Raw genomic sequence first — 23,491 nt, forward strand, 5'->3', positions numbered from 1 at the left:
GACTGCATTGCGGTTGTATCGTGCCGTCGTTTAAGTCATTTGTGTTACAACACTCGTGGCGTCTAATGTTACATGCATCGAAGTCTCGTCGTCTTGGGATTGGGGGTTGGCGATCTCGTAAAAAACGGCTGACAACTACTACGGTCGCGAAATGTATGCCCCCGAGAAAATTGAACCGTACAATGCCGTCTTTCGTTCAAAGTTTACGACACGCCGCTCGCTCTTCGTCCGATCAATTTACCCTACGTGAGCGGCGGGATACGGGCATCGTTGGCCGAGTGTGGTAAGGAACTCGTCAGGCGTTCTTTCTGGTGTAAAATTCTGAAAGGATCGCTTGATGATAAGTGTGGCTTGGAGGAGGGGAGTAGAAACTTTCTACTAGAAAGTAGGACCGGTTCAGAGAGAAATGGGCAAACATACGCACGTACATACGCGAGCGAAACGATCGAGATTTCACTTTCAAATGGACCGAGACTTTGTCCCCCCCCGACGACTCTTCCAAAGGGCTGGCTGCTGCTGCTGCTGCTGCTGGTGGGGATACGAATATGATAATGCTTACGCCTAGTAATCGTAAGAAGCAAGAAGCGCGTTTGCTGTGGAATACTATCCGACTTTTCGGTGGCGTTGACTTTGAAGCAGTCTCTGGTCTCTTCACTGAAAGGGAGGAAAAACCCTACGCTTCTTCTCTCCTCCTTCCACAGCAGCCAATGGCCGCCTCTCTAGAGAGAGAGAGAGAGCTCAAAGAGAGGACGACACTGTTTGACCGACTTCAGTCGTTCTTGGCCACCAAGCAAGAACTCCCCCCCCGCCCCCACCTTATTCTAAACCTCGGTCGACAACGTGCTCCACTTCCCCCTCCCCATTTCATCAATTTCTTTAATGTATATTTTCGTGTGAAACGACAAAAGGAACGGGGCTTGAGTGAAGGGAGAGACCACTTCACTTGGTTTCCAACCACTTGTCCCGCAACTTCCTCCTCCCCCCTCACCACCACTCCCCCTTCGCCTTTATAAAAGGCCCTCCCACTCTCACTCTCTCTCCACACCAATTCAACTCAACACCCTTCCTTCTCTCTCCCTCTCTCTCTCTCTCTCTCTCTCTCTCTAAAAGTTCCGCCTGAGCTCTCAGAATTCACACACGCAGGGTGACCAAGATTGCTTCACAACCACCGGCGTCCATGGCCTTGGAAGCTATCAACTCCCCCACCGCAGCAGCGCCCACGTTCAAGTTCATGGAGGAGCCCATGAGCTCCCGCTTCATGGAGCCCTTGATCAAGCGCAAGCGCTCCAAGCGCCCCCACCACCCCCCCACCGAGGAGGAGTACCTCGCCCTCTGCCTCATCATGCTCGCCCGCGGCGGCGCCGCCGCCTCCAACAAGCCCAAGGGCCACGCTTCACCCGCTCCTCCTCCGCCGCCGACAAAGCCGGAAGAAGCGGCGGCAGCGACCGCGACGGCGACCGCAGCCCCCGTGACGGCGACCGCGGCCCCGGCGAATAACTTGAGCTACAAGTGCGCCGTCTGCGGCAAGGCCTTCCCCTCCTACCAGGCCCTCGGCGGCCACAAGGCCAGCCACCGCAAGTCTGCCGCCGCCGCCGCCGCCGCCGCCGCGGTTGCCGGGGGCGACGAGCCCTCCACCTCCACCACGAACTCCGCCGCTAACTCGAGCGGGGTCGGGAGGTCGCACGAGTGCTCCATATGCCACAAGTCCTTCCCCACCGGCCAGGCCCTGGGCGGGCACAAGCGCTGCCACTACGAGGGCGGCGGCGCCAGCGCCTCCGCCAGCAGCGGGATCACCACCACGTCCGAGGGCGTGGGGTCGGCGCACACGCTCGGGTACAGCAGCCACCGCAACTTCGACCTGAACGTGCCCGCGCTGCCGGAGTTCCCGACCGGGTTCCTCGTGTCGGGCGAGGACGAGGTGGAGAGCCCCCACCCGTCCAAGAAGCCGCGTTTCTTGATGCCCCTGAAGATAAAGCTTTCTCCGGAACACTGAATCTTGGTCGTGCTTTTAGAATTAGCAGTTCTAGTTACTTAGCTGGGGGCTTAGTGGATCTTTTAATCTGGAATTTTTAGGTTGTACATAGACTGCTCGATCCTCGTTGGATCTCAGTCTGCCTTGTTTTTTCATTCTTTTGGAGTTGTAACACCTTATGAATTCTTCAATATTCATCATTCTTTTTCATTCGAAGTTTGATCTCGTGGATTGTCCAATCTGATTGTGTTTCAATTGTCAAATAATTGCAAAATTTCATGGAGTTCTGAATGATCGGTGGAAAGGGAGGATTCAGAGGTTATCTACGCAGCTAAATGGAATGGCGGTCAAAATCCTGCGGTTGGGCCACCGAGTTAGGTTTGGCGGCGAAGCGGTCGTTGAGTTTAGCTGAGCTATTGAGTGTGCTCTCCTCCTAGGCTCCTATTTACTTTTTTTTTTTCTTTTTTGGGGGCTATTTTATGGTTTAATTACTATATAAAAAGGTGATCTTTTTCCTTACTTTAGAAGGGCGAAACCGACGTACCAACTCTGGCGGTTTAAATTGTGCAAGTAAATCAAGGGTTCTTCGAACGGAAGAGCTTCTCAACTTCTCCACTTCCTTCTTGGTACAGAACATATTCCGTAGTTATCCAGAAGTAGTTCGCTTCTTGATACGAGATAGAAGGGTTTTGTTGACTAATGTTTTTCGGGGGCAATTCTTACTCGAATTTAAAAGCCAAGTAGCACAACACGAAATTAAGAAAAAAAAAATGCATCACAAAATAGTGAGCTCTCGAGGTGGAGGTTGGGATGTCTGCGTTGTTGTATGCTGACATTTCCATAAATTTAAAAATGGTCGCTCTTGGTATTCAAGACGTGGATGTCGTCATGCATTATGTGTAGCTCGTGATAGAGGAGAAGAGCTAGCTGGGGAATGTTCGGTGAGGATAAGGAAGAGTCGTGCGTTGCGGGAATGGATTGGGACGACAGGTGGCCTTCTTTACTTAAGCCTGTCGCGCTCCTTGTTTTTGTAAGAGGCGACTCTCCTTCCTCCTTCCTTTCTTTGCTCATTCCACGGCATGTTATAGGGAAAAGACTCGTCCACGTTCAAGGCTTTGAATGCAGATCGGCACGAACCGACCTTAGGTGAGGTGAAGTTCGCAGTAGTTTCTGATATTTCCTTAACGATGGGGTGGTGGGTTTTCGATTCTAGAAGAAAAACGAGCCCATTTTAGCTTATAGAGAGATGGGTTTTTAGCTAATTAAGCATTCACCCGCTACAATCCTCCGCACATAGAATACGACGTGCAAATTTACCCGGGGAAAAGTGTCAAAAAAGTCCTAAACATTTTGCATTGGTGCCAATTGAGTCCTAAACCTTTTTTTGGTGTCAATTCAGTCCTAAACCTTTTGCATTGATGTCAATTCAGTCCTAAACCTTTTGCATTTGTGTCAATTCAGCCCTAAATCTTTTGTATTGGTGCCAATTCGGTCCTTCTGGCTAGTAGCTATTCACGTGTCGAAGGACTGAATTGGCACAAATGCAAAAGGTTTAGGATTGAATTAGCATCAATGCAAAAAGTTTAGGACTGAATTGGTACCAAAAAAAGGTTTAGGACTGAATTGGCACCAAAAAAAGGTTTAGGACTGAATTGACACAAATGCAAAAGGTTTAGGACTCAATTGGCACCGATGCAAAAGATTTAGGACTAAATTGGCACAAATGCAAAAGATTTAGGATTTTTTTGACACTTTTCTCAATTTACCCAATTCGAGCTGAACATGAATGGACCTGATCTTGTAATTTTTATGGGGTGATCCCGGTGCATGCGCATCCGGATCCTTTTATCGTTGGATCCTATTGGTTGCGCGTGAAATTTATTTAATTTGATGACAGTGACGAATTGAGTGCATGTATACCCACCGAGAGTTCGTTTAAGTATATGGCTCTGTGATCAGGGCGATAAAAGCGGAGCGGATTTAATTTAGTTGAATCTATCGCAAGATTTGACTCGAGGCCTCGTTAAATGGGTCGTCAAACCTAGCTAATTTTACATACAAGACAAGCCAACGATGTAATAGAGTTTACTACAGTATAAAGCCATCCAGTGATCAAACCCTCACGCTCGATTTGTGCAAGATGGACCATTGAACCCGGGGTCGGGTCGCTTGTCAACTTCGATCCGGTGACCAGCGTTGACTTCGATTGCCGGTGCATTTCCTCGTAATTTATCACCTGTCGGTGGGAAATCTTCCATGAAACCAGGAAAGGACAATGCATTCAAGGGCTGGATTCGGGTGGCAACCGGTAACAACCTCGCCAAGCAAAAAAGGAGGAATCCACGGCGGGTAACATGCGAAGAAACAACCTAATAATGAGCCAAAAGCCGTGTGAAAAGAACATGGACTTTCGCTTCGATTTGCTGTCTAAACACACGGAATATCACGAGTGTCCCATTACCCTACTTTGTTTTAACACCATCGCTTTTAGGTTTAACAGACCCCTCAACTTTACACGTAAAGAAGAAGAAGAAGAAGAAAAGAACATCCTCGATTTGACCCCATGAAAGGGTTTGCCTTGTCGTGTGTGAAAAGATGTAGTTAGCTTAACGAGTGCGAGGACCAGAGGTTTCGTGAGAAAGCAAGAATATGGGAGCGCGCGCAGCAAATTCGCGGACGTGCACGGTGCGGTATCGGGTCGCCTTCGTCGCAAGCAAACTGGAGCAGCCATCACAGTCTCTCACGGGATCCCGTTGTTTACTGCTCGAGAAGTCGTCAAACATGTCCCAGCTAATCAGCATCCAGCGCGGAACGTAGCTGTTGATAACAAACGCGTGGAATTGGAAGACCCTTTTGGCTTTTTCCCCAAGTCGACGTACACGAAATGGGACTGCAAAACACTCTTCGTTTTTAAGGAAGGATCCAAGACAGCAATGGTAAACTGCTGCTAAAAGATCTCGAACTTGCGCGTTGAGACCGACTCTGGGCGCTCTTGATTAAGATCGACGATCCTTCTCGTGTCGCTAATTTTGTGATTACCTGCTACTTTGGTGGGATTATAATCAGTCGGTCTTTTGAGGAAACGCCGATGAAAATAGTTCCACCCATGACCATGACAGTCCGCGATTTGACAGGCCGGGTCGGATCTGCTTTTGGATTTCTGAAAGTAAAGTTGCGCCGCGTTGAGTTTGTGTTCTCATTCAAAAGCGAAATGTACACAACGTGGCACCACGTAGTATGAGATTCATAACGCGCGGATAAAGGTGATTGGTGGATCACACCACGTCTTCACTCCCTCACGGTGTATCCGTCGCATTAAATACCTTTGCAATATTTATAAACTTCTGTTTCCTATGAATGTCCAGCTCTTCCGGTTGTCAATTAGCCAAAAAAAGAAACAGTTGCAACATGATTTAGCGGCTAGTCTTTGAGGTTATGTACTCAAAACAACGAGAGTGGTTGCCATGAAACTATGGTAACTTTTTCCCAATGGGAGTGTCCTTTGATGAAAATTCAACTGACACGAAAAATTTAGGTTCCATTTATTTCATGAAAAGTTAACTTTGCTGGAAAATATTTTCAGAAACACTTCAGCTCCGTTTGTTTAGCTATATTTCGTGAATAATATGGAAGTCGTTTCTCTATTATTTGTTGCATGAAAATTATGATACACTCATTTGAGAAAAATTCTCTAGTACAACCCTATATCCCGGGGTTCGGGCATTGGGGAACAGGGCCTCGGGGCCGACGCCCCGCCCGGCCGCTAGGAACCGAGGCACAACCATCGGGGTACCAGGGATGGCCGCACAGGGACCTAGGCCTGAGCGCGGGAGCTGTGGAACTGAGCCCGACCACTGGGGACTCTTACATAGCGCTAGGGTCTTGGGCTTGGCCTTGAGTGACCCTGGCCCGGCCTCTTTGATCTCTGGGACCCAAGTCCGACCTCAGGGTCCTAGGCTCTGAGGTCCCTCGCCTGGCCTCCTAAACCCAGGACGAAGCGTCAAGAACCAATTGTATTTTAGAAAATGAATTCTGGTAATTTTTTTTTGAAGAGGTAGTCATTTTCCTAAATTTAAGCATATGCTTTCCGTTAACTTCAACAAACTATCCGCCAACTTATTTATCTAAGCGATCCAAACATCACATCACATAGAAAAATGTTTTCAGTTAAAAAAAACTTTCCACGAAATGAAGAGACCGTCGTGAGGACTGAGAGTGAGAAGCAAGTAATCCAACTGGCGCAAAATGCAACTTTTCTTCCCTATCACCTGGGCTCTCATTTGAAGAAACGCATGAAGATCAGGGCTCAAGAGAGCATGGCCCACATGCTGAGAAAGTGCCCGATCCATTCAGAATCAAAGCCCATACGAGAAGCCCAACTCAGTCCAGTTCAAAATTCCTTCTCTGTATCGCACTTGCTTCCCAAAATCCTTGCCTCTGAAATTGCTATCATCCGTCGATAGCGAAAAATCTCTTGATCATTATCAAATAATCAGTCTAATTTACCAGAAGACACTCATAATTACGCCGACAATTACTCCGCAAGATCACAAGCTTAAAGGTATAAATTCCCGTAAAATTCTTAGATTAGACTTGGACGGATAAGCCGACCTATTGGGTAGACCTGTTAAACGGGTGGGTCGGGTCGGGTTTGGGTCGGGTCATAAATGGTCCGACCCAAATTGACCCATTAACCCGTTTATAACCCATTTATTCATAGTGTAAATATCTTGACCCATACCCGACCCGATCCATACCTAACCCATACCCGACCCAACCCATATTGCTAAAACACTTTTATATTTAACATAATCTAGGAATACTTGTTTCTTATGATTTTTTTTTTAAAAATTATACTGCTAAAACATTTTATGCAATACAAAGCTAGTGAAAAATTTTTATAATTTTTTTTAAAATTGAGGTTCTGTTTGTTTTACGAAAAATGCGACATTTCTAGAAAATATTTTTCATAAAGTCATTACCAAGAAAATAAAAAAAAATTAATATTTTTTTATTTTTTAAATCGAATTTTTAATTATTTTTTTTTCTTTTTTTTTTCTTTTTCCATTATTTTTGGCCGATCGCCGGCCGCCGTGGCCGGCGACCGACCACAGGCGAGGACGAGCTCGTCGGAGACCGGCGAAGCTCGTTCTCGCCGATCTGGCGAGGCTGGAGCCTCGCCACAGGTCAGCGAGGCTGGAGCCTCGCCGGGATCGGGCGAGCCTCGAGGTCGCCAGAATCGGGCGAGCTCGAGGCTCGCCAGATCGGCGAGGCTCGAGCCTCACCGGCGAGCTCGAGCCTCGCCGGAGGCCGGCGAGGTCGTCCCGCCTCGGTGGCCGGTCGCCGTGGCCGACCACCGGCCGGAATAAAAAAAAAAGAAAAAGAAAGAAGAGAAAAGAAAAAAGAAAAAGAGAAAAAATAAAAATAATTAAATTTCGATTTTTTTTAAACATCTTTATAAAGAGGAAGAGAGTGTGTGGATGAGTCTAGTGGGTGGGTTGGACATGGGTTCCAAACTCAAACCATTTATCTTTAAGTTTTAAAATTTAAAACTCATTTAAGGTTGATTCTTTAAAATTAAGTGACCCATATATGACCCATTTATTTTTAAATGGGTCATATATGGATTTAAGATCCATTTTGACACCTTTACTATTGGGTAATTTCGGCCTCCACCCTCCCACTAGCGACCCTTTTGTGACGCACCCCATGTGGGACTCCCTTTACTAGTGGGGCTCGCCTTTAATGTTTTTTTCCCTTCTTCCAAAGTGGAACCGCCTTTATTCAAATGGATTGCAATTAGTGCACATTTCCAAGAATACACGTCCCCGCATCGAAAGCTCTTTTGACCCGGTTCATCCGGTGCATAAATTCGATTCTTGGGGATTTCTTCCCCAATGCGCCCCCGATTATTTGTTAATCTAGTCGTACAAAATCTGATCTATATGAAAACACACGTGGAGGAAGATGGCATAATCTCCTCTTTACGGTGCAGCCACGTGGACAGGTTGCCTCCATCTGGCCTCTCTCTCCGCGTGCCACGTGGCGTCGGCCCCCCCCCCCCCCCCCCCTCTGCTGCTATATTGTATGCTTGGGTGGGGGAGCATAGACAGGGTACGTTGAAGAGAAGTTTCGTAAAGAGGACTTCGCGACTTTAATGTGTCACCTCTCTTTCCCTTCATCTACGCATATTTCTTTATAGTACTAGATTTGGTGTATTTGACTGTAATTGTGAGATGAAAATCGCAATTGAAACACGAGAGAATAATTTTTATCTAGGAATTTGAAGTTAGAAATGAGTAATGTTTCAGGAAAGTACGATTGATATATATTATAAATGATATTTTACGTGTAAAAAAAAAATAGAAAACGAGAGAAGAGGATGTCCAACGAGTGCATGGCACGGGCCTTCGTTCAGTTAATTAATATATTTAGTTTGAGGTACTTGCAACAGATTCTTTCATGTATGATGTTTTTATTATCTTGCGTCATATAGAAAAGCATCCAATGGAGTATCTGATGCCATATATTACACCCGTAGATTTTGTGGGGGTACTTTTTTTTTATGTCGCCTTCCGTCAATAGTTTAAAAAAACGAGAAACATAGTCCACACTCCTTCCCCCCCGTATTTTAGCGTTTTATCCAATGATCCCTTGTACTTTCAATTTGATAAATATAGCCCGTTGTACTTTTGACAATTCCATCGAACCCTTTCAAAAATCTATTTTAAGAGGGTTCGTGATCGAGACCAAAGAGCAATGGACGCGACATTTTTCAGTCGCATGGAAATTAAGCTGAAAATAAACTCAAAACGCGGGATTATGGAAACGCCATTTTCCAAATGTTATGTCGTATTTTTGTGATAAGAGACCCTCATGGAAGCCCAATGGAATGGAACTTTAAATGGGAAACATGACCGTACCTAAGAGGTATTTAGGCCAAATTGAAAATACGAGGAGATCATAGATGAAGATATGAAAGCACAAGGAATGTTCGTATGATTAAAGATTATTTTAAACCCATAGCCTAGCCAGATTTAAGAATTTCCTTCTTCTTTTTCTCTTTTTTTTTTTTTGGATACACCAGCACACAACTCTGCCTCTGTTTTTCTATTTTCCCGTCGAAATTAATTAATTAATTTAATTTTTTGGGGGGGCGGGGTTCCGGGCGGGGCCCATCCGTGGGGAAAGGGGGCGAAGGAAAGTACAACAGCACCACACGAGGCGGAAAGCGACGGGCGCGCATCGGACGGTCCACGTTCCCCCGAGGCCGTCGCGCGGAGCAATAGCGGCCGCCGAATTATTACAAAAAAAAAAGAGGAGGGGGGGCAAAAAAGGGAATTTAAAAAAAAAGGGTGGGGACCAGAGCTCTCGCGGAAACATGCAGCCGCTCGAGCTCAAACCTTGGAGTTTTTGGGAAAGGGTCACTGTCTAACCCCACACACACGAACACTCCATATTCGCTCCTCCCCCCCCACACGCGGGGCCCCCCACCAACCACGCTTCGAGCAAAATCTCCGCCGTACGCAGAATCTCCACCGTCGAAACCGGGGGCCCCACATCGGTACCCCGAGTCCCAACTTAACCCAACCCTAGTTCGCTCCCTTGGCCCCACCTCCAGGCTCCCTCTCCCCCCCCCCCCTTCTTATTCCCCTTCCCCCATTGCCGAGCTTTCATTCCCAAGAGCTCTCCCTCTCTCTCTCCCCATCTCTGTCACACGCGCGCGCTCTGTCTCTCCCCGGCCTTTCGCCTTCGGTGGTTCTGCGCGGCGCCGTGAGGATTTTCGATTCGGGAAGGAAGGAAGGAAGGAAGGAAGGAAGGAAGCGAGAGGGACGTACGTTTGCTTTGGTTTTGGTTGCTCGGCGGTGATCGGACGTCGTCGGAGATGAGCTGCAACGGTTGCCGGGTCCTGCGAAAGGGTTGCAGCGAGAGCTGCGTGCTGAGGTCGTGCCTCCGGTGGATCCCGTCCCCCGAGGCCCAGGGCAACGCCACCCTCTTCCTCGCCCGCTTCTTCGGCCGCAGCGACCTCCTCTCCCTCGTCGCCGCCGTCCCCGATTCTCAGCGCTCCGGTAACCCCCCAACCCCCCTTCTCTCTCTCTCGCGAGAAAATTTCTCGATTCTTCCGGGAATATGTTTAAATCGAGTCCCCGCATTGTGCGAAATGTGGGGTCTGCTCGGTACGGTGATGTCGAGTTTGGTGCGTGATTGCGTCAGCCGGATGAGTTTTTTTGGGCTTACGGGGCTCTCTTTTTTTTTTTTTTTTGGTGGGTTTTTTTCCAGCTCTGTTTCAAAGCCTGCTGTTCGAGGCGTGCGGGCGGACGGTGAACCCGGTCAGCGGGGCGGTGGGGCTGCTCTCGAGCGGCAACTGGCACGTGTGCGAGGCGGCGGTGGAGACGGTGCTCGACGGCGGCGTCGTCCAGCCCCTCGGCGGCGGCGGCGCCGCCGTCCTGGCCTTCGGGCTCGACCAGTCGGCCGACTCGCCGTTCCTTCCCAGCACCACGTGCAGGGGGCAGAGCCTGCGGCAGTCCCTGCAGGTGCCGGCGTCGATCCAGGTGGACGTCAACCTCCCCCTCTACGACCCGAACCTCAGCCTCAAGGCGAAATTGCCCGGGAAGAGACGCGGCAAGAGGAGCCAATTCGTGGAGAATTGGCCGGCCAGGATGACGGCGGCCACGGCCGCGGCGGCGGCGGCGGCGATGACGACCCTCGTGAGCTCCGACGCGTCGGAGGTGATCGACCCCTCCGGGAACGGTTACGATCACGGCGTGGGCAACGGCGTTCAAGAGATGAAGCTCCTGAACCTCTTCGTATGAGAGAGCAGAGCATTGATTTTGGGGACGATTTTGGCATTTTCCTCTTTTTTTCTTTTTTTCTTTTTTTTTTGTGGGGGGATAAGCCGGCGGTGTACAAGTGAAGTAAATGAATGATGAGGGACCAGCGACCGGCCGGAATTTTGCTCCGGCGGGGTTTTTGGTACAATGGTATTAGAGACTTAGATAAGACAGAAAGAACCTTAAACGGGGAGAATCTTACATGTAATGTCTTTTTGATTTAATGTAAGATGATTTAGTACTACTCCTTCGCTCTGTTTTCTCCGCTGCAATTGAGCGTGATGCGATCACTGATCTCGACCCGTAATCCACTGCGGCGAAGGCACCCGGTCTTGTTAAAAACTTGAGGGTTTAATAAAATATTTCGAGTGCTCGGAGAAACTTCGTGTCTATTTTCAAAGATCAAAGAGGAATCCCTTTTGAAAAGGAAAGGTAAAGGAGGAGGAAGGGAACAGAGATTGGACACGAAAGGATTTCGGACATTGGTAAAGACGTATCGCTCAAATCAAACAAGCTTTTCTACTCTTATCAAATGAGAAAACTGCTTATTTTCAAATATTTTTTTTCTCAAAAGCTTAAATTGTTAGGAAAATAAGTCAATTTTTTGTCATCAATGATGAAGATGTTCAGCTTCCATACGTGGTATACATTGAATATGTATGCATCATCTTAAAAGAATAATTCCTTCTACCCAATCAAGTAATTCCGCTTAGAAGAAGATGAGAGCGATTGCTTAAGTATACCGTTCCAAAGTTTAGAGAGCCTTTGATAATTCCTTGCATGGGATTGACAATTTCCGACCCGACTTGTTTACGGGACATATAATTAAGCATGTTGTGTCCGGCATAAACGGTTTCGGTTTATAAACGGGTCAACTCTTCTATCACGAGTAGCAAATGCGTGAATGGATCCGCGTTTTCGATGAGAGTTTGATTACACGGATGAGCGTACCGTTGGTGTTAACATAATGACCCGTCTAGTACATTTAGACACGTCTAAATACGTTAACGCACGCCCAGCTCACATATTGAATGTGTTGCGTCGAGTAACCCGCTTAACAGATACGTCGTTTTTGGATTTCAAAGTGTCGACACGATTAATAAAAAAATGTTCGCGTTCAGGTTGAATTTGAATTCGACACGGTATGATCATGAGATGGTGGTGTAAAGCACGCGAATTGCCAACGTCCGTTTTAATATGAAAATTTTCTTTCATGGGTAACGCTCAAAATTTCGAGCAACTCTAATTTCTCTCATATCGTTCGCCATTTATATTTAGTAAAAAAAAAAGAAGAAGGACAGATTGAATTGTCCTGCATCGAACACGATTAAAAAATGCCTTCGAGGCGATCCTTTATAAAAAGACGAGAAAGAAATACCCAAAAAATAAAAAAAAATGGGCGAAACGATTTGTGTCGGCCTGGTTCTACTGGTCGAGACGGCGGGGGGTCGTCTCATCGGAACCTATGTGTCGGCTTGCATAAGCAAAAAGGGCCTCCATCTGTAGCGACTCGAGAGCGCACGCGCGAGGTGAGGAGGAGGGAGTAGGATCGGTCCCGTCTCATCACGCATCTCGTCCGATTCGCCGCTTCTGGCGCAAGTGGGTCTGTCGCTTTCGCCACGGCGACGATTGACGAGGACCCCTCTCTCCCCGTGCCCGGATTTTGAATTCGAATCGACGGGTCGTTTCGTGTCGACTCTTCCAACCACAAAACACACAAAAGTAAAACCTCGCCATTGGAGTGCGCAAACCGGCGACCCCCCGTCTCATTGGCCCGCGCCACGTAAGTGGGGGGCCCGAACGAGGAGCTGCTTCTCCTTCAGTTTCTTTCCATCTCTTTTCTCGTCGAGAGCTACCCCCTGATCGACCCGAAAAAATTGTCGTACGTTTTTAAGGCGGTGGTTGGGAAGAATCTCACGTCTGATGACGCAGGCGCGAGCGAAGCACGGGAATGGAATCTCGCCGAACAAACGCCTCCGAATCGAAAAGCTCGCGCCAGCTTAGCTTCTCCTACCCATTTGATTGATTATATGTTTGCGATCTGCTGCAATAATCACTGGACGTAATAAGGGTTTTGTTACGAGTGGGGGAGGGGGTCGTCGTGACGTTGGCCCCGAACAAAAAGTTCGTGCATGAATTGGGGTGATGGCCCGAAGATGGAGATTCCTCTAGGCAAGTATTGACAAATGTTGATGCGCCACAAAAAAGCAGGAAAAGGCTCCAATAATAATGTCATCGCGAGCAAATTTTTTTTTTTTTGGTTATAAAAAAAATTGGCAAGATGGGGGTCATTTATACCTCGAGTTTACAACAGGGGTCGAAAGCACCCTCTTTGAATTTGGTTGGTTGGCCTAATTACCAAGAAAATTTTTGCAGAGGGGTCGTCGTTTTTGTCCAGCGTGATTCGAATTGGGGAATTCATCGTGGAGAAGATTTTGATTTTAGAGGGTGGGATGGTTACGATCTCCGAATCGGTAGCTTTTAGGCTGTCCGTCGAGAGTTATTGATCCGATTATTATGATCCCACCTACTAACCGGATGTTTGCAAGCTGTAAGGACCGTCTTCTCTTTCCTTCGCTCTTTTTTTCCCACTTAAATGCGCTCTATTTTTAGTTAAGAAGAAAAATTGCTCGATCCGATCACAAAGCGCACAAAGAAGTTTTCCATGTGAGTCCATAAACCTTTTTCGTGAATTTGATATATACGATTTGTTTTCTCGTTACTGAAAGCAGGTCAAGCCAGGAGGAAAAGTTCTCGATTCTTGATGGTATCGATGTGATATATTATACTATTAACGTGCTTATAGTCCATAGGTGTGATCAAAGTACGATATGAACATGTTCCTTATGGTTCCCATGACACGATCAGTTTTTATCCTTAGCGTCACATATATTCTCGTTTATCCATTTTCTTTCGCCCTCGAAAAGGATGCCAATTCTTTCGAAACTTTATCTCTTATGCTCTAATTTTACCGACAATACCGATACAATGATACATATAAAAGCATTAACGTAGCAGTGAGTAAATTTAAACGTAAAGAAATTGATTCTATTTCTAGACAGATCTCAACCTCAAGTATTCTCCTAGGCTCACCTACGGCAATTTGCACATCCAACCTTCAATTTTTAATCTAGAATCCTCCTGAGGCGCCCTTATCGTAATGACATGTTGCATTTGCTCTATTGGGTTGCCAACCCGAATCACAAAAAAAGCAATGCTTTTGCATGGCATAATGATCGATGTCCTGCTGTCCACACGAGATCTCCGCTATCGTGACGAGAGTGAACACGGCGAAGAAAAGTTGATGAATTATTATCAGCTCCGTTGTTTCGTTAGTCCGGAAAATTTAAAAAAGATCATCCGACAATTCACGTAAATTGGATAGTAAAAGAAAGAGAGAGATTTTTTTGTTTTTTTCTTTGCGATCATCCCAAAAGGAAACGAGAAGAGAGAGAGAACAAGTGCGATGCACGTCAGGCTACTCCAATCCCGAAGTCCTCCTCCACCGGAAGTGGGTTCCACGTCATCACACTACCCCGCCAAAAAAAAACAAAACAAAAACAAAATCACAAAAAAGAAGGAAAAAGATAAAGAAAAGAGATAAAAATAATAAATAAAAAAGAAAAAGAAAGGAAGGGAGCAGCATCATCGATTCATCATCACCGTCCGATTCGATGCCCCCGCCACGAAAACGACAATCACCCAACAAGCCGAAGAAACAGAAACGCCTCGAAATTCTCTCCCCCGCACACACACACGATCGCGCCTCAGTTTCGCCGCGTCTCCCCAGCAATTATTTCCCCCGCGGGCCCCACCCCGAAACGGAGACGGTTGTCCGCTTTCGCTTCGCAATTCCGCAGCACTTTCTCCCTCCTCCTCCTCTCATTAATTTTTTTTTAAAATATATTTTCTCTGGCCCGTGGTTGCCAACGTAATCAGCTCAACCAAGGCTTATCATTATTATCATCTTTAATTATTAATTATTATAATTATTATTGTTATTATTATCGACATTTCGTTGTCGATCGAATTATAAAATCCGGTTATCCAATGTTGGGGCGCGGGCGTGAGCGTGAAAGCGTCGCACTAAAGATTAAATACAAGGAACGCAACGCAATTTGTGGTGGGGGGTGGGTTTATGTGGAGGGGGTGGAGTGTGAGATTCCGATGACCCTTTTCGTGCGGGGGGGGCGTGCGCCCTCTCGGAATCGGTTGGGGATATTCAACCTCGCATTATTTTATCCCGAGCGATCCCTCCGCTGTGTCAAAACGACCCCTTGACTCCCAAATAAAGGAGGAAAAAAACAATACATGTGACGCGTGCTGTACTCGAAGACGACTCTCTTTCGTATTACTTTAGTCTGTCCAAATCGGATGGGAAGGAAGGAAAACAAAAACAGAGGAAGTCTAAGTCTCCGGTGTGGAATTTCGCTATCAAAGCATCTCGCATCGCTCGTGCTTGGAGCCTCTTGGATCGAGCATTCTAACATGGTATCGGAGCCAAGTTCCATCTCGACTTGTTTGTCGATCCCTACCCCCCTTTCCGTCCGTCGAATTCTATGTGCCTTTGCTAATCCGACATGCATGTGAGAGGGAGTGCTAAAGTATCCCTCGGATCAATTGTCTACGGGGTTTATATGCTTTATATGTGCGCGTGCTCTCCTCCACTCGTTAGTTTGAACCTTTTGGGTCGAATATTCTGACGTGGTATTAAAGCCAAAGTTCCGTCCTGACTTGTTTCGCATTTGGGGCTGTCCATCTGTCGAATTCCGCATATCTTTTCTGATTCGATCTGCACGTGAGTGGGGTGCTAAAGTTTGCTTATATACTTTTTATACACATGTGATCTCCTTCCACTTATTAACTTAAATTTTTGGATTAAACGTTCTAACGTTCACGGACGATTTTTGCCATTTCTTCTTTTCCTAAGCTTTTCTATGGTCAGGGAACGAAATCGGGGGAACAGAACAAAAACACGAAAAAGATAGTATTAAATTTCTGAGAATTATTTACCCTTCCACGGGAATCGTGAGTCAATATGGGCAATAGATGAAGTCATTGCCTCTCCACTTCCAACGAGGTTCCAATCATATTTTCTCATATTGACCCATCATATTAGCCCCGGCCAGTCCCACATTCAAAGGAGGAAAAATTGATTACCCCTCAAGCACTCATTTGGTAAGGCCTGACTCGACTCGGTCTCTACAAATGGTATCAGAGCATTGCATTATCTACTCGACCCATGCGATTCGCTGCCCAAATCCTTACTTGCTGCACGAGCTTGCGCGGATGCAGAAGTCAGCATCGCAAGCGATGGCCTACCACTGGTGCGCTTGTTTCACGAAAAAAAATCGAGATTTGGAAAATATTTTCCGGAAAATAATTGGTTATATCGCTTAGAACGTTTAGTCAACGGAAAATGTCGTCGTTATCGACAACTATCTATGCATAACTATTTTTGCGGGTGATGAAATTATTTTTCCTTCGTTAAGTTTTGTGAACAATAAGAGCAATCGTTTTTTCGGAAAAACATTTTCCAATTCTTGAGTGTTCCGTGAGACAAACGCAATCCACGCGTAACTTTGCTCGAGAGAGAGAAGGATGAAGTCAACAACGCGAACAACATATTCAATTTCGAAGGAGAAAAGGGTAAGAAATTCACGGGGAACGCTTCGTTCCCGGGTTGCTACACAGGAAATAGCTGTATTGACGTATTTTGACTAAACGTATGCGCGTACGCATTGCAAAACCAGTGGCCTGCTAATAGAAACTTTTGTATATTGTATAGATGAATGAGGCTCTCTCCGCAGGTCGATCAGGGGACAAAGCTATAAGAATTTTCTTCCATCCTTTTTTTTTCCTTTTTTATTGGTTTGTTACTTGGTTTGAAGATCATGGTCGGCAGAGAGAAAGATCAGAGCTGTCCTTGCAAGAGCTCTGTACAAGTCCTCCGCCCCCGATTGCAATGGTGATTGCAAGAGCTCTGTTGTTTTGTTGAACCGCGAAAATTTGCTCTTCCAAATGTTGGAACTCTGTTCATTCGACTATTTGGTGTCTCCGTATGGCAGCGAAGAGAAAGCCGGACTTAGACACACACTCCAACTGGCAACGCCGTAGCTATTGAAGAAGGGATTTTCGGCGTGTGCTCCAATCCAGTAATCGGCCACTAATTTATTTTGCTTGACAAATTCGTTCTTGTGGAACGAGTACTTAACCCCTACTAATGCTTTATTGATCCTTATTCGGCTTTGTTTTGTCATATTTTAGACTTTGCTTTGCTTCGATTTGCTTTACTATGAAGTTTATGTACTTCTACAAATCAATCATATTAAGAAGGAACAAGGAAACTAGGCCGTGTCCATTGGTGAGCTGACAGCGATATTATGTTATCTAGCAGGCGCTCGCTTGCTCATCTCGGCTTCTACAAATCAAGGACGCGGCTCCCCCGATGTTATTGGAGATCATTATTTACATCAAAGGGTATGAAAATATACTCGTGCCAACATAATGGTCATAATATTTAAACTACCTAGTGAAAATTACACAGGACGATATGTTTTAGATAACACACGCTAGATTCCTCCGTATGTCCCTAACATATACACAAACCCAGCACAGAGCTACAGCTCTTTCTTCGGCTGATACAACTCACTCGCCAACCTTGATTGGACTAGGAGGTGAAGGCTTTGGTATGAATGGTATAAGAGGAGTGCCGTGGTCGATTGGTCGAGGCCTTATCGACCCCTTTGAGTTTGGAGCCGGATCGATTGGTCCGTAATCCTCCAGATTTGCTTTCCCAGTGTTCCCGTTCCCGTAAGTCCTAGGATTATGCCCATCTTCCTGCAATTTGATGTAACAGCAGAATTTTGTAACTGTCTTGAGCTAATCACGAATTCGATCAAGGAGTCCTCATGGAAAAACTAGACACTGTTTAAGTTTTGGATACACAGTTAACTTAGGGAATGTACCTTCAGCTTCCGGCTTGTCGCTCGGGTGGCCGAAATACCAGTGCCAGCAAAATTTACTCCATCTGTAATTAAGAAATGTCACCTGTGGATCAGCATCATCCGCGCGGGAGATTTAAATTCGTGCTGCAAAGTTTGCTAGATATTGGTTCTGGTGAGTCAGTCGATTCATCTCTTTAGAGAGATTCATGATTCTGGCCTTAAACAGTAAACCTAAAGAGATGATTCTTACCTAATGCCTTGCTATACAGATACATTTGTTTCAATAGAAAAACAAAAAGGCTCTTCTTAGCATCATCTGTATGTGACTAGCACGAGCAACTAAATACACATGATTGCGTTCTTTCGACCTCAATTCAAATTTTCAGAGTCGATATCCTGGATATGAACAAGACATTTGTTTTTCCATAAAACTGGCAGAAAAGAACTGCTCCCCACTGAAACAGGATCAGTTATGGAACCATTCCCTAGTTGTAACGCACCATGCAATGTCCTCTTTGTTGTCATTCCGACCCAGTTGCATGACATGCGAACGATCGAAAAGTCTTTCAGGTAGGGGCTGATCGGTTGCCGGTCCGGTCCAACTCAAGAACCGGGAACCCGACCGGGAGGACCGGTTCCCAGTTTCTAGGACCGGGGACCGGACTGGCTAGTCCCAGGATCGTGGACTGGATCTGACCGATCCGTTCCGGTCCGATTCCAATGGGACCAATCACTTATTGGTAAAGGTAAGAGGAAATTGGGGAAATTAGATTAAGCTTTCTATTTTTTTTCAAAAATTTTAAAAAGTAAATAAATATATATATGAACAAATTAGAAAAATATATATTTATCGGTCCGGTCAGTCCGGTTCCTACTACCCTAGAATCGGGAACCGGACCGCCCGGAAACCGGTTCCCACCCTAGAACCGGGAACCGGACCACCCGGAAACCGGTTCCGCTTTTAAGAACCAAGAATCGGACCAATATTCCCTAGAACCGGGCCAACCGGTCGGTCTGGTCCGGTCCGGTTCCGGTTCGGGCGATCCATCTTACTCACTCCTACTTTCAGAGACCGTAGAATCACCCTAGCACAGTGAATTAGTCTAGTTTTTCTTCTGTTTTTGCTATTAAGAGGAAGAGTTATCCTCAATTCCAGTCCCAAAGAAACTAAAAGGGCAGGACATGCAGAGCAAAAGTACCCTGAAATTAGAACCCCAAGAAATATATGCTCCAGTATGTGAAGAACAGATGCATCCAAAAGGAAACTTTATCGTAAAGGACTCGGATTTTGCTTACCGGTGGATGACAGACCCAGGAAAGTCAAAGCTGCCCCAACCAGAAAGAAGACAAAGCAGAAGCTTGAAAGCCTCATCGCTGAGATTGTGCCTTTCAAGAAGTCAAACCAAGCAAAGCCTCCTCCTGTACACTGAAAACCCAGATCAGAAACTTCCCTCTCCCTCAGTAAAAGACCCAAGATTCTAGAGAGAGAACACCATCAAAATCGGTGAAGACTTTAGGAAAAAGGTGGACTGTTTTCCCTGATGGTTATAAAGACACGCACCTCACCACCAAGATGTTCTCGTGTGGGCGCGCGTCTTTATGCAATCAAAGCGAGGGACACTGTGCTTATGACGCTTGTCGTCCGAGCTCAGGCGACAGGAGAGAGTGAAGAAGAACACAACAATGGAAGTGGGTCGTCCGCGTGTGGGTTGCATTAAATTTCGGTCGCAGAACCAGAGTAGTTGAGACTTGAATTCCGCTGCAGATAGGCGCGGTGGGATGCGAGCCATTCGGCAGCGAGTATTCGTTTTAAATTAGGCGGCAAACCTATAATTAAGGTACGAATTAAATAAATTAGACGACTCCATCACAAAGGGGGTGTAGCTCATATGGTAGAGCGCTCGCTTCGCATGCGAGAGGCACGGGGTTCGATTCCCCGCACCTCCACTTGTTTTACCTTTTATCTTACACGGACAGGACCAGAGATCTTTGAGGGGACGGTGTTGCACTGGCTCTGTTTGATGTTCAGTTTTTGTGGAGGTTGTCACAACGAGGAGACAAAGCTGCCCTCCTTTACAGAGCTAGAGACACCGCGGCAACATTGCGCCTACGGTCTTATGATCCCGGCAACATTGCATATCGGTTTTGTTTGTCCTAAAAATTGAACAGAATTAGCACTCGGGGAGACGGGCAATTCAAATGGAGAACTGCCGGCTAGACGTGTTCTTGCTACTGATATCGAGCAGAGTAGAGGCACGGACCACATAGAGAGAGCAGGTCAAATTTGCAGAGCCGTAGACGTCGAAGAAAAGGGAAACCAAACTATTGAATTTAGTAAAGCGACGTGCTCCATCACCGTCTGAGGCAAATGTTTTCATTATATCTGAGGACTGACACCATACTATCAGCTAACCATCCAAACTTGAGACTTCATGCGTAGAGCACTCGCCCTTTCGAAATAGTATGCCAAGTAGCACATTCTGGTTACGGGAGTCGAGACGCACCTATCATAATTTTGTATCGACAGGATCGGCTCTTAGCCAGTTTATCTCGATTTCTTGAATCTCTACCATCAGTTAGTAACAATACTCAATTCACCGAGTCCTAAGAGCGCAGCACATTCATGAAACGAGAATAGCAATTCAGTATTCCTGCTTTCTCGCAGCAGTCATTCATTAAGCACAAAGGTGACCAGAGAGACCGCAGCCAAAATCTTGATGACAAACATGACCTTAAATAGACCAAAAGGTAAGTACCAATGCAAGAAACAAAAGAATGTCGTTAACATTCCATAATTTGCTCGAATGTCGACGGTTCCAGAGCCGTTCCACGCATGAGGAAACCAATTGGCTGCCATAAGGGCTACTCCTCGAGCAAGACCTTGGAAAAATTTTATTCATCTCCTCCGAACCATTACCGATACTGCAACACAGAAGCAATGGTGTGACTTTTGTTCAACTACTTAAGGAAATGCAGAGGAAAACAATCACTGCTCTAGAAATACAAATGCACAGGATTCGCCCTTTTAAACTTATCTACAAAAAACCATCACATACTCATGGCGCAAGCAAAACCCTCACAAATCTGAGAAGGTCTAGATAACTTTGCTCTTTCAACGGGTATCAAAGTCCACGAAGACAAGTCTCACTAATCAGATTAGAGAAGAGCTGATTGCATAAATAGATCCTAAAGCATTGGGTAGGGAGAATCACGAAGGACCACCCTCAACCCAAAATAATCCAGACTCACTTTTTCACTGGCAATCTACAGTAATGCAGCCAAAATACAGTGTAAGGAGAACTATATCCATGAAAGACTATTACATGGAATTCCTACTTAGAGGTGAAGTGATTATCGGCAAATGGCATTGGAACTAACAAGCATATGATACGACGAGATTACACGAAGTCAGCTCTTATGGAACAGAAACCGGGCTGGGAAAGAAAAGAATTACCTTGATGAAGCCGATTTCCTTAGCATTGCTGCGGAAGCACTGCCTGCAGCACATCAGCCCGTACTTCCTGATCAAACCATGAGGGTTCCCACAAACGCGACTGCAGAAAACCACAGTATGTTAAAGAGTTAGGGCAATTCACACAAACATCCCCATACACATGCATCATCCCATTTTGCCTCCAATGCCCATCAAAGCACATATATGGCCAGAAACCGACACAAAATCGGAACTTTAGATTAACTAACCGGATTAAGAAAGCCCTAAGTCTTTCCTATCAAGTTCACAGGTGAGCTAAACATCTCGAGAGACTTTTGAGCAAATTCAGTGCCGGTTCCTTCGACAGATGCGTTAGTCATGAAAAAAGCAGCACAACATCACCGGTTTGGCTTGACGAAACGCATCACGAGGACCCGATTCTGTTCCTCTTTCGAACTATGAAAGAACGATCGACCACACCACGAAGGGAACGAATACGCAATCGAAATTCTCGGACGGGAACAGATGCAATGAACCAATTCAGACAGCTTGATTCGGTTCTCATTCACGAACGTTGTCGTCAACATCGCGCGCACGACACGAACCAGAAAGGCAGGATCAACGTACCAAGCGCGAGAGCCGGGACCGTAGCTCTTCGGGTGCGAGTTCCACACGTTCGAATGCCCCATTCTTGCTCCTTCCCCTGCAGAACCCTAGCTCGTTCGTGCGGCTTCGAGTGCCTGGGACTTTCTGCGGCCAAAAGAGACGACAGAACCGCCGCAAAACGGGAGAATTGCAATTTGGCCCCTCCAGTTTTAGCCCCTTTCTCCTTTCAGCCCTATTTGTTTCTTAATGAAATAATGACACAAACAATTCATGAACTTTGATCCAATATGTAATTTGATTCATAAATTTTTAATTTGTTCAATATAGTCTCTGAACTTTTAACCTAATGTTCAATGTGGTCCCTAAACTTTTGGCACATGTTCAATGTAATTCCTAAACTATATGAAAATGTTCAATGTAGTCCCTGAGGACTAAATTGAACATGTACCAAAAGTTCAACGATGACACCGAACAAATTAAAAGTTCATGGACCAACTTACACATTGAATTAAAGTTTAGGGATTGCATCGAACAAATTAAAAGTTCAAGGACCACATTGCACTTTAAGTTAAAGTTCAAGAACTGCTCGTGTCATTTTCGCTTTCTTCATCGGACTCAACTTTGATTGATTGGGGATGTATATGAGTTATCAACAAGTTAGCTTGTTTAATATACCTAATAGAAAAAAAAAATCGATTTTCAACCGTCGATTATGCATATTATGAGAATAGCTGGTGCTTCAAAGATTGTAATTATTTCCTTATCAGATTGCTTGATAGGTGTCAAGGGCACCTTTCCTGCAAATTGTATACAAATGTATTTTTATATATATAATGAATGGAAATGCCATAGAACTTAAGTTATAAGATATGAAAGACATCAGACCGTAACGTTATGTTTGGTACGGCTCAATGAAATGGAATAATGGTTTTAATATATTTGTTTGGTGAATTCGCGCGAATGAAATGGAATGGAAATTCATTTGTTTGATAATACAAAAAAAATGTCGTGGAAATGGGATTAAATGAGAAATTTCTAATAAACTTTAATGTACATTGAAGTTGCATTTATTATAATTTTGCGCTATTAAAACATGTACAGCCAAATAATGTTATTTACAATTGCAACTTTTTAAACATGACTCATAATTTATGATTATTCTATGGAATGATTGGGTCTTCAAACCAGACATGCAATAATTTTTTAAACAAACAATTGCGCTTCTCAGCGCCAATTGGTATAAGAGTCAGAGGTCTCCAGTTCGATTCCATGCTTCTCTTTTCACTCATCGATGGGTTCGACAGTCGCTCGCTCCTGGGGCATGCATATTGGGTTCCTTTAATCATACGCTCCTTGAATCCCAACAATCTTCCCCTCGAAAATGTTCGCCACACCTACACCTGTCAAAAATGGGTCTATCAATGGGTTAAGTTGTTATACGAGATGGTTATAATCTTTAATTGGTCATAAATTAGTTTAAACATAATACGGATGTTAAATGAGACATAAATAGGTTTACAATTTATTTAGACTCAACCCACCTCTATGACTCTATCTGCATTATCCTCACTCGATCTTAGGCTCACTCACTCCACAATTTCACCTCAATTTGAGTATGAGTTTTCTTAAATTAGGTTAAATATGTTAGTGTTTTAGTAATATGAGTTAGGTCGGGTATAAGTTACTACATTTGCATTGCAAG

The 23,491-nt window shown here is 45.4% G+C and overlaps 4 protein-coding genes and 1 non-coding gene across 6 annotated transcripts; 3 read left to right on the forward strand and 2 right to left on the reverse strand.

The window, feature by feature from the left end:
- The first annotated feature begins 1,020 nt into the window (after positions 1-1,020).
- Positions 1,021-2,188, forward strand: LOC115675683 (zinc finger protein ZAT10-like). Its single transcript, XM_030598436.2, has one exon. It carries the CDS (start codon positions 1,178-1,180, stop codon positions 1,991-1,993), a length of 816 nt encoding a protein of 271 aa, XP_030454296.1. The 5' UTR covers positions 1,021-1,177; the 3' UTR covers positions 1,994-2,188.
- Positions 2,189-9,680: 7,492 nt separating this feature from the next.
- On the forward strand, positions 9,681-11,047 carry LOC115675879 (LOB domain-containing protein 37-like). The gene is made up of 2 exons (XM_030598666.2): positions 9,681-10,041; positions 10,253-11,047. Exons 1-2 carry the CDS (start codon positions 9,858-9,860, stop codon positions 10,783-10,785), a joined length of 717 nt encoding a protein of 238 aa, XP_030454526.1. The 5' UTR covers positions 9,681-9,857; the 3' UTR covers positions 10,786-11,047.
- A 6,208-nt stretch (positions 11,048-17,255) lies between these two features.
- On the reverse strand, positions 17,256-19,425 carry LOC115675921 (uncharacterized). Of its 2 annotated transcripts, XM_056317134.1 has the most exons (4): positions 19,312-19,425; positions 19,047-19,169; positions 17,772-17,833; positions 17,256-17,643 (listed from the first exon to the last, which is right to left on the reverse strand). In XM_056317134.1, the coding sequence occupies exons 2-4, from the start codon at positions 19,120-19,122 to the stop codon at positions 17,452-17,454; spliced, it is 330 nt and encodes a 109-aa protein (XP_056173109.1). In that variant the 5' UTR covers positions 19,123-19,169; positions 19,312-19,425; the 3' UTR covers positions 17,256-17,451. The 2 variants fall into 2 exon arrangements, with proteins under 2 accessions (XP_056173109.1, XP_030454595.2); XM_030598735.2 differs by lacking the exon at positions 19,312-19,425 and having other exon boundaries at positions 19,047-19,296.
- Positions 19,426-19,624: 199 nt separating this feature from the next.
- TRNAA-CGC (transfer RNA alanine (anticodon CGC)) lies at positions 19,625-19,697 on the forward strand. The gene has a single exon. It is a non-coding gene; the product is annotated as a tRNA-Ala (tRNA).
- A 673-nt stretch (positions 19,698-20,370) lies between these two features.
- Positions 20,371-21,970, reverse strand: LOC115675877 (40S ribosomal protein S29). Its single transcript, XM_030598665.2, has 3 exons — positions 21,811-21,970; positions 21,205-21,304; positions 20,371-20,672 (listed from the first exon to the last, which is right to left on the reverse strand). The coding sequence occupies exons 1-3, from the start codon at positions 21,870-21,872 to the stop codon at positions 20,664-20,666; spliced, it is 171 nt and encodes a 56-aa protein (XP_030454525.1). The 5' UTR covers positions 21,873-21,970; the 3' UTR covers positions 20,371-20,663.
- Between the last annotated feature and the right edge of the window lie 1,521 nt (positions 21,971-23,491).

This window comes from Syzygium oleosum, unplaced genomic scaffold, assembly GCF_021117445.2.
Source record: "Syzygium oleosum isolate NSW1041296 unplaced genomic scaffold, Sole_v2.1 Sole_v2.13, whole genome shotgun sequence".
NCBI lineage: Eukaryota > Viridiplantae > Streptophyta > Magnoliopsida > Myrtales > Myrtaceae > Syzygium > Syzygium oleosum.

What these genes read in the sequence shown, in the direction of transcription:
- LOC115675921 (XM_056317134.1), bottom strand. Translation starts at nt 19,122, where the DNA reads ATGAGGCTTTCAAGCTTCTGCTTTGTCTTCTTTCTGGTTGGGGCAGCT. An exon ending in CCTGGGTCTGTCATCCACCG is followed by an intron (nt 17,834 to 19,046) that starts GTAAGCAAAATC and finishes TCTTAATTACAG; the next exon opens with ATGGAGTAAATTTTGCTGGC. An exon ending in CGACAAGCCGGAAGCTGAAG is followed by an intron (nt 17,644 to 17,771) that starts GTACATTCCCTA and finishes ATCAAATTGCAG; the next exon opens with GAAGATGGGCATAATCCTAG.
- LOC115675683 (XM_030598436.2), top strand. Translation starts at nt 1,178, where the DNA reads ATGGCCTTGGAAGCTATCAACTCCCCCACCGCAGCAGCGCCCACGTTC.
- LOC115675879 (XM_030598666.2), top strand. Translation starts at nt 9,858, where the DNA reads ATGAGCTGCAACGGTTGCCGGGTCCTGCGAAAGGGTTGCAGCGAGAGC. An exon ending in CCCCGATTCTCAGCGCTCCG is followed by an intron (nt 10,042 to 10,252) that starts GTAACCCCCCAA and finishes GTTTTTTTCCAG; the next exon opens with CTCTGTTTCAAAGCCTGCTG.
- LOC115675877 (XM_030598665.2), bottom strand. Translation starts at nt 21,872, where the DNA reads ATGGGGCATTCGAACGTGTGGAACTCGCACCCGAAGAGCTACGGTCCC. An exon ending in GGTCCCGGCTCTCGCGCTTG is followed by an intron (nt 21,305 to 21,810) that starts GTACGTTGATCC and finishes GGTTTTCTGCAG; the next exon opens with TCGCGTTTGTGGGAACCCTC.